This window comes from Thalassophryne amazonica, chromosome 2 (genome assembly GCF_902500255.1).
Source record: "Thalassophryne amazonica chromosome 2, fThaAma1.1, whole genome shotgun sequence".
Classification (NCBI taxonomy): Eukaryota; Metazoa; Chordata; class Actinopteri; order Batrachoidiformes; family Batrachoididae; genus Thalassophryne; species Thalassophryne amazonica.
Window position 1 is genome coordinate 129084180 of NC_047104.1, and position 9271 is coordinate 129093450.

Below are 9271 nucleotides of genomic sequence, written 5' to 3' on the forward strand. Positions count from 1 at the left end.
AATAACATTCATTACCCCATTCATTTCTGTTCACTATAACGGGGGCTTACATTATAAATAATGCACAGATTAAACTCATTTTGTTTCTTGTCACATGAAGCAACAGCAGCATCATATTTCATAAACAAGAGCAACCTGAGATTTCTGACGTACACCAATCCTGATCCGGATCACCTCCAAAATTTAATGGAGTCTTCTATGCCCTAATATGCATCTGTGGTGCAAATTTGGTGAGAATCTGTGAAGGAGTTGTGACGTAATCCTTCAAAGCTTATATAAAGTGAAATCTTGATCCCAAATCCGGATCACCTCCAAAATGTAATGGAGTCTTCCGTGGCCTAATATCTATCGGTAGTGAAAATGTTTTCAAAACCCATGCAGTAGTTTTGACGTAATCCTGCTAACAGACAAATAGATGAATAAACACAGTTGACTTTATTACGTGCTTGGCAGACATAATAAATGACAGACCAAATGAGACATTTTTCCTCTGCATGAAGCAATTTTGAACAAATGCAACTAATACTCTGGTTTGACATGTAGCCCAGAAAATACAGTACATAAGTTATACATAAACTAGATCAGCTCTATTAGTTATTTATCTCAAAAATCTCAGCCATCAGGAAGAAGTAATGAATCGTATTCAGCTTTGGGGTTTCTCCAGACCAGCTGGAGTACCAGAGTCTTCTAATGATAGGTTAGGTATCAGCCTCAGCATGCATTAATGCTCCTTCACTTTGTCCAGCATCTCTCGAGGATTTGCATCAGAGCATCTACTTTCGGAAGCGTTTGAAGAGAGGATGGATGGCCTTGCTTGATGTTGAAGCTTTGCTGCTTCGACTCTGATATTCCATGTACACTGTATTATCTGCACCTGACATGGAGCTCATGGTGCCCGTTCGCCTTGAGAACTGATAAGACGACAAAGAGAAAAGCAACATGTAACCTCACTGCTCACACACAAGTTGCCATGTGTGTATGAAACTTGGAGGGAAAATACACACGCACCTGTGGCCGTGCGCCCACCTCCCCTGCCACCACTTCGTCCTCAGCATCCAAGTCTGAAGCAGCAAGGACCTTTTGGAGCAGCTGATGCTGCTCATCTTGAGTTGAGAACATCAAGTCCTCTTCCTCCATACCCGCCATCTTTGTGATAACCTAAAATAGGAGAGCAGCATAAACAAATACATGATTTACTGCGGGGGGGGGGGGGGGGGGGGGGGGGGGGGGAAATAATACACATTTTTTTTTTAATAACAATTCTGTCATGCAACATTTGATAAAACTAAATTTTGTCCCATGCCTAATGTCTGTAAACTATACATACACACTCAATGGATGTCTACATCATGCACAGTCTTGGTTAAATGTCATGTCAATGAAACGTCTAACCAAACAGTTCTATGTCTACAACCCAAATTCCAATGAAGCTGGGATGTTGTGTAAAATGTAAATTAAAATAGAATACAATGATTTACAAATCCTTTTCTACCTATATTCAATTGAATACACCACAAAGACAAGATATTTAATGTTCAAACTGATAAACTTTATTGTTTCTGTGCAAATATTTGCTCATTTGAAATGGATGCCTGCAACACATTTCAAAAACGTTGGGACAGTTTACCACTGTGTTACATCACCTTTCCTTCTAACAACACTCAATAAGCATTTGGTAACTGAGGACACTAATTGATGAAGCTTTGTAGGTGGAATTCTTTCCCATTCTTGCTTGATGTATGACTTCAGTTGTTCAACAGTCCGGGGTCTCCGTTGCTGTATTTTACGTTTCATAATGCGCCACACATTTTCAATGGGCGACAGGTCTGGATTGCAGGCAGGCCAGTCTCGTTCCTGCACTCTTTTACTACAAAGCCACACTGTTGTAACACGTGCAGAATGTGGCTTGCCATTGTCTTGCTGAAATAAGCAGGGACATCCCTGAAAAAGACGTTGCTTGGATGGCAGCATGTGTTGCTCCAAAACCTGGATGTACCTTTCAGAATTGTTGATGCCATCACAGATGTGTAAGCTGCCCATACCATGGGCACTAACACCCCCCCATACCATCACAGATGCTGGCTTTTGAACTTTGCGCTGGTAATAACCTGGATGGTGTTTTTCCTGTTTTGTCTGGAGGACACGACGTCCATGATTTCCAAAAACAATTTGAAGTGTGGACTCATCAGACCACAGACCACTTATCCACTGTGCATGTGTCCATTTTAAATGAGCTCAGGCCCAGAGAAGGCGGTGGTGTTTCTGAAGTTGTTGATGTATGGCTTTCGCTTTACATGGCAGAGTTTTAGCTTGCACTTGTAGCTGTAGCGACAAACTGTGTTAACTGATGATTTTCTTTAGTGTTCCTGAGCCCATGCAGTAAGATCCTTTACGCAATGATGTTGGTTTTTAATGCAGTGCCACCTGAGGGATCGAAGGTCATGGGTATTCAATGTTGGTTTTCAGCATTGCCGCTTATGTGGAGAAAGTTCTCCAGATTCTCTGAATCTTCTGATTATATTATGGACTGTAGATGATGGAATCCCTAAATTCCTTGCAATTGAACGTTGAGAAACATTGTTCTTAAACTGTTGGACTATTTTTTCACGCAGTTGCTCACAAAGTGGTGATCCTCGTCTCATCTATGCTTGTGAACGGCTGAGCCTTTTGGGGATGCTCCTTTCATACCCAATCATGACACTCACCTGTTTCAAATTAACCTGTTCACCTGTGGAATGTTCCAAACAGGTGTTCTTTGAGAATTCATCAGCTTTCCCAGTCTTTTGTTGCCACTGTCCCAACTTTTTTGAAACGTGTTGCAGGCATCCATTTCAAAATGAGCAAATATTTACACAAAAACAATAAAGTTTATCAGTTTGAACATTAAATATCTTGCCTTTGTTGTGTATAGGTTGAAGAGGATTTGCAAATCATTCTATTCTGTTTTTTCATTTACATTTTACACAACGTCCCAACTTCATTAGAATTGGGGTTGTACATGATGTGATCATCACACAACAACGTCATGTCCTTGAGTAACAAACAGTCGTGGAAGTGTTTCGCAGGATAATCAATAATGTGCTACAGATGGCTGCAGTGTTTCAGTCCCATTTTGAGTGTGTGTGTGTGTGTGTGTGTGTGTGTGTGTGTGTGTGTGTGTGTGTGTGTGTGTGTGTGTGTGTGTGTGTGTGTGTGTGAGAGAGAGAGACTGTTATGGACTCACTGTGGAGGTCACCGGACTACAAAAGGAGTTGCTGCTGCTTCACAATCAATGTACACGTGTACCACAGCAGCTAAGCGCTACATGCTTCCCGATAGATCAAATGACATTTTAGCTTTTTCAGTGGCCAGGAGAAGTGTATAATGCGATGCTTTCTGACTGCCCCGTACACCTCCTCAATTTTAACAATTAAACTAAATGCTGCACACATTAAAATCTTTTTAATACAAAGTGAAATTTTAACTCAAAATAGAAAAAAAAACACACCACAGGTTACAAAAAATGTCAGCATGTCCACCATGGTCACTGCTGCTTGTACCACTAAGCTTTCTGTAATATTTACTTCAGTGTTGCTGTATAAAATTTCTCTACTGATAACTTTCTTTCAGTGTCATTGTCTCTTGCAGTATTCTTCTGAAACTAAACACTTTTGAATATATCGTGTCAGGTTCCGCCTTCTATGGAGCAACTGCATAGTTAACAGAAACTATAGAATTGCGCATATTATTTCAAAACACAACTTTACAATGTCAAGAACCTACATCCTTCGACTTTAGTGTCATTGATGCTAAATGTAAAATGCAGATGCTAGGGAGAACATGCCTTAAAGCTGTAACCCTGGTCCACCAGGAACCTCTGCCGCTTGGTGGAGTACGCCATCTCCTGGGTGTCCTGGGAGACCAATGAATAAAAGTAGGCATTGTACTCCTCTGCCACCATACCTGAAAAGATGATTAGTTAAAAGAGGCCATCATATAACTTAGAGACACCAAGTAAAACCAACCTGTGTGTATATTAAACTACACCACAGAGGCCTACATGTACACAGAGGAGTGCAACTCATAGTTCCAATGTCACTTGAAGGTATTCCATTAACTAAATTTGTCTTTCATGTAGGACAAACTCTCCAAATCAAAACTCAAATAGTAATAGGAAGAAATAACTTCCCCAAACAATGAACACCCCATCCTTGGTCAACTTACATTTTATGAGCGCTCAAGTTTTGCGCATACAATTACAATTTCGTACTGTGTTTACTTAACAACATCATATCTTCTTACTCTAGTTTTAATGTTTTGCAATCTTCCATCTTAATTCTCAATGCAACAGGTAGTTCCAGAAGCAGCTTTAATTTAGTTGGTTACTTATTCACTGCCCTATATTAGGCGAATGCTTTGTCTTGAACCGCTGAGATTTTTTGACTTGGTCACTATTTTTTTTTTTTTTTTTAGATGTTTTTGGATTCAACTTTTCATGGAGGACAAAATAAATAAATAAAAGATAATTAGTTCAGTATTGACTTGCATCACCAACACCATCAAGAACTAAACAGCTGTATAATGGAAGTCAAACAGGTAAGCAAAAAACTGTTAGCATGGAGAGGATCCATATGGAGATAAACTATGCATGCTTACCTCAGCAAATGTAACTTTTTTTCTTCTTTTTTTAAAATCAACCAATTATACAGGCATTAATTTACCTTAATCTTCTTCAGGCTAAGGAAGGCTGCACTCCATTAAATCCATACGAGTTGATTCATGCTGAGAGGCTCGTTGCTGTTTTAAGAAGAACAAGCCTCTCACTGAGAGCCGCAATCAGTCAGGTTGAAAAATTCCAGATTTCTAATTTAAAGGGCTGCTGATGTAACATTTAATATTGTAACCGTTTGGTTTTATATTGATCTGTAAATAATTAACACATATTTTGACAAGAAAGCACACCAAAAATGGTCACCTTGTTCAAAATATGGATTTACTCGCTTCCTGTGAAATTAGTGTCAATGTAGATGGAAATTTAGAGTGTTTGTATTGAAGGAAAATCATGGACACAGGAAGCCAAAGAAAACAGAATAAGCATCAGGAGAAAGACTTTCAATTGAAAACTGTTAAATATCGGTGGCATTTTTATTGTTATTCTCCCAAAACAGCCTGTTGATGACAACATGGCACTTGGCATGGAGTTGACAAACTTGTTCTCTACATACAGGTTTGTCAAGTAAATAATCCTGACAACAGAGAGACTCACCTTTTTTGGCTCGTAGCACTCTGCCCAGCCTCTGGGCCTCCTGTCTGCGAGATCCACCATGAGAAGATATTTGAATGAGAACATTGGCTTCTGGTAAGTCAAACGAAGTGTCGCCAACCTGATCAGTGGCAGAAATGTGGTACAAATTTATTTACTTATTAACAGCCCGAAACATATCAGAATCCTGTGGAAACGCAGACAACATGTCTCCTGTGCCATCTGTGTGTCCGGAAGTAAAACCAACTACCCCGACACATCCAGGATTCCTGACACACCAGAGACATTTCATGTTGGGAAAAGTATCTTAATTACTGTCGTGGTGGTGATCGTGGTAGGTGGGTTCATCCATTAATGGCCAACTCAACTGTTTGGTAGAGCATATAGATATGTACTACATTATACTTAAAAATGTGTGGATGTTAAAGGGTTAAGGTTTGACCATTATTACATCAGTCTGTTGCAAATACTGCTACTCATCATCAAGAGGGTCCATGGGCTTGACTGTCATTTAGTGAGTGAGTGAGTGAGTATCAACCACAGTTTAAGAACATCTTTATAACTAATGCACATGTAAGCAACATTATATCTCATAATGCAAATTATCTGCTAAGAGAATACTGAAAACAAACCACTAGTATGTTGATCAGTTTACCTTGGAGATGAAAATAGTGTTGATCTTGGGGTTATGTTTGAAGTTCTGTAAGATATGCATGCGTTCCCCCTGGGAGGTGGGACCATAGATGTACGGCCTTCACAAAATAATAAGACAGAAAATCAAATTATAAAGAAAACTCAGGTACTTTACTGAAACAAAATGGTCATTATTCAAATGACCTACTTGTTAAGGCGTATGGCATATTCTTTCAATGCAAAGACATTATCAGCAAAGACAATTATCTTGTCATTGCGCCGTTCATGGAAACGAATGAGAAACTGGCAAGCACGGAACTTATTAGGATTCATCGTATAAAGCAGGATGCGTTTCTTTGTCTTAATGGCCACATACTCTCTGTAAAACTCTGGCGACATTGGACACCACACCTAAAGCAGAAAAAGAGAAAACACACTTTAGGAATTCAATTCATCTTCAACAGTGATCACAACCTTACGCCATCTGTCTTGTGTGTTTTTTTCCCCCTTATCTCTAGAACTGACAAGAAATGCAGCCCAGCCAAACAAGAGTGTAAGTATCTCAGCCTTAGCTAATCAAGTATGGATGGACCAGGGAGATGTGGAAAATGTGCAGACTAGGTCTTCTCTATAATAATGACAGCAGTTGTAATTTTTCCATAAAACATTCAGAGTACTTAAATATTTAATTACAAAACAACTCTACATCAGATCGAAGCAGGTAAGTGTTCATGACCAAAAGTGTGTGTGACCCTTTCAAAATACATTCTGGAGCTATAGGAGTCTTTTGTGAATGTTTTCATCCCAACAATATATTGATGTTATAAAGTGAAAAGACTTACCTCTGCACACTGCACTTTGGCAATGTAGCCATTATTCTGCAACTCCATCCAATTGGCCTCATACAACTTAGGCCCAATTAGGAAGTTGAGGTCCACAATCTTGTCATCTTCCCTCACCAGTGTGGCAGTAAGTCCCAGTTTGCAATGAGCCTGGACGATGGTCAAAACACGACGGAACATCTTGGCTACACAGAGAAACACAGCAACACAAAATACTGTGTTTACCTCAATGAACAATACAGCTATAGTGTGTTCCCTATAATCTTTTTCAGGCACAGTACTTGATCCCAGTTATGCACCGGAACCTTGTGCATTGTTATTCAGAGGATGAACACAGGAACCAGTGGTTTAATAAACAGATATGATGCACAATGAGGACATGTGCAGAATTAGCAATCAGAAACTACATTATGCCGAAAGCTGTAGTGACTGGTATGATTAAAAATGGGGACTTTCAATGCTATCTTTTATAAAAAATAGTGTTCACCGATCAACGTGCAGTTGTTTCAGCCTTTGAGATGAAACTGGCATGCAAATTCTGTAACGCACTACTACTACGCGTTGAAGTAAGCAGCTTAAATGTTGGGTCTCTCCTCAACTGTAATATTGCTATCATGCATGTTGTGCACTTTGGCACAGACATGAGTTTTATCATTCTGTTCCGTGTACAATTGCTTGTTATGTATGTTATTTATATTATCATCAGCCTTTCCATTTCAAACCATGACAAATGTATGGACCCCTTATGAAACTGAATTATTTGTCCACTCAATGTCCACACAGCTCATTGTGGGGAGGAAGAAATATGGTGTTAAAATGCAGTACAAACCAGAGTTACTAAAATGCTATTTTCCATTAGTTATTGCTGTTATTTTGTCATTTATCTAAGAGGCATCTGAGTGTTGTGCCATTTAAATACTGTAGCAAAAGTAAACACCACTGTAATTTAGACCCAGTTTTTGGTGGTCTGATGTACAAATGCTTTCTGGTAACAGAAGATTAGAACAACACGTCCACATGAGCACAATGATACTGTGATCTAGAGGGTGCAGGGCATAAAAAAAGACATCTAAAATTGGTAGAAACCACAGATGACACTTGTGTTGTGTCGTGCACTGCTTTGAAGATTAGGCTCTGAATAACCCTGATACAACATCATATTACAGGACAGAACACAGGGTATTTTACTTTGTATTTCTTTTCAGAAGATACATTGTTTTCTATTACATTTTATTTAATACAGTCGGTGTCCTCAGCCATCAAAATATTTTTTTAGCAAAACTGAGTTACACTGGGAGCTAATGGTGAGTTGTGTGACAAATCTACACACTGTAAAAACTTACCAGGAATTGTGTGGACCTCATCCAGGATCATGAGTCCCCACTCCTGACTACGCATCCACTCCATGACCCGTTCGGCCTCCCAGGAGCGCTTGGTGGTGTGACCCAGCATTGAGTAGGTGCTGATTGCTACAGAGCAGCCTATGGGTTTGTCCTTGGCATCAGAGGTGAAACGGCAGATCTGAGAGTCATCAATAGTAGACCACATTTTGAACTGGGACTTCCACTGTTCCACAGACACCGAGGAGTTACCTAGCACTAAGCACCGCTTACGCACGGTACATGCAGCCGTCACACCCACCAGAGATTTGCCCGCTCCTGGAAATCAGAGAGAGATTAAACTAATTGACGATAAGATATGATATAAACTGATTAATACTTCGGTATTTGTATCCAACACCAGTCCAACGACTGTTACAGTGTTATATAAGGTTATAAAGTGCTACAAACACTAGTAAGTACAAAATACATGTCCCAGTATACAGCTACCAGCAATTAAGTGTTGCGTATTTCATGACCATTTTGTATGACAGAGATTTTACATTTCACTGTAACATTTGAAGAGCGCTCAGCTATTTTATTCAAGTCAGTTTAAAATCATCACAACACTATATTTTTGCTATGATGAAATGCTTCAGTGGAATCACTTATGTTTTGTCACAACTTCTTTAGGTAAACCATGTGTCTCACCACAGGGCAGCACGATGACCCCAGAGCGAGCGCGTCCATTCCCAAACATTTTGCGCAGGCTTTTCTCCTGATAGGGCCGTAACACGGCAGTGGGCTTCAGGTCTATGTTGATGTCTGGGTTGACTGTATCATTACGAAAGTCGTACTCTGCTAGGAGGGGATACTCCATGTGGATACAACGCTTCTGTAGTTCTTCAATCATTTCCTGAGTCAGAGCAACAAACAACAGCAGGTTAAAGGGCTCAAAAAACACACAACTGGGAGGTCTTACAAATAAGTTGAGTTTCAAATATTTGTAAATATTTTATAGGTTTTTCACTCATTGGCTTGTATGTCTTGTTCTTGTCATCGCATTTAGAAAATCAATGTCAAGAAAACTGAAATTTGCTTGAGAGGGTAGTATATGTCACTGAAAACATACCTATTTTATTGTCAAGTGAATGTTTTCTGTGCTTTTGCATGTGAATAACCAAAAAAATAAATCCCATGTTTTACAAAATGGTCAACATCAATTGCGAATGATA

The 9271-nt window shown here is 39.5% G+C and overlaps 1 protein-coding gene across 2 annotated transcripts in view; it reads right to left on the reverse strand.

The window, feature by feature from the left end:
• Positions 1-648: 648 nt before the first annotated feature.
• ercc3 (excision repair cross-complementation group 3) overlaps positions 649-9271 on the reverse strand; it is a 38506-nt gene continuing 29883 nt past the window's right edge. For both annotated transcript variants that reach the window (XM_034193119.1, XM_034193118.1), the window contains exons 7-15: positions 8748-8952; positions 8061-8375; positions 6718-6902; positions 6084-6286; positions 5898-5994; positions 5246-5363; positions 3824-3942; positions 1009-1158; positions 649-911 (exon numbers count right to left, since the gene is read on the reverse strand). In XM_034193119.1, the coding sequence (XP_034049010.1) occupies positions 774-911; positions 1009-1158; positions 3824-3942; positions 5246-5363; positions 5898-5994; positions 6084-6286; positions 6718-6902; positions 8061-8375; positions 8748-8952 (1530 nt within the window). In that variant the 3' untranslated portion in view covers positions 649-773. The remainder of the gene's footprint in view (positions 912-1008; positions 1159-3823; positions 3943-5245; positions 5364-5897; positions 5995-6083; positions 6287-6717; positions 6903-8060; positions 8376-8747; positions 8953-9271) is intronic.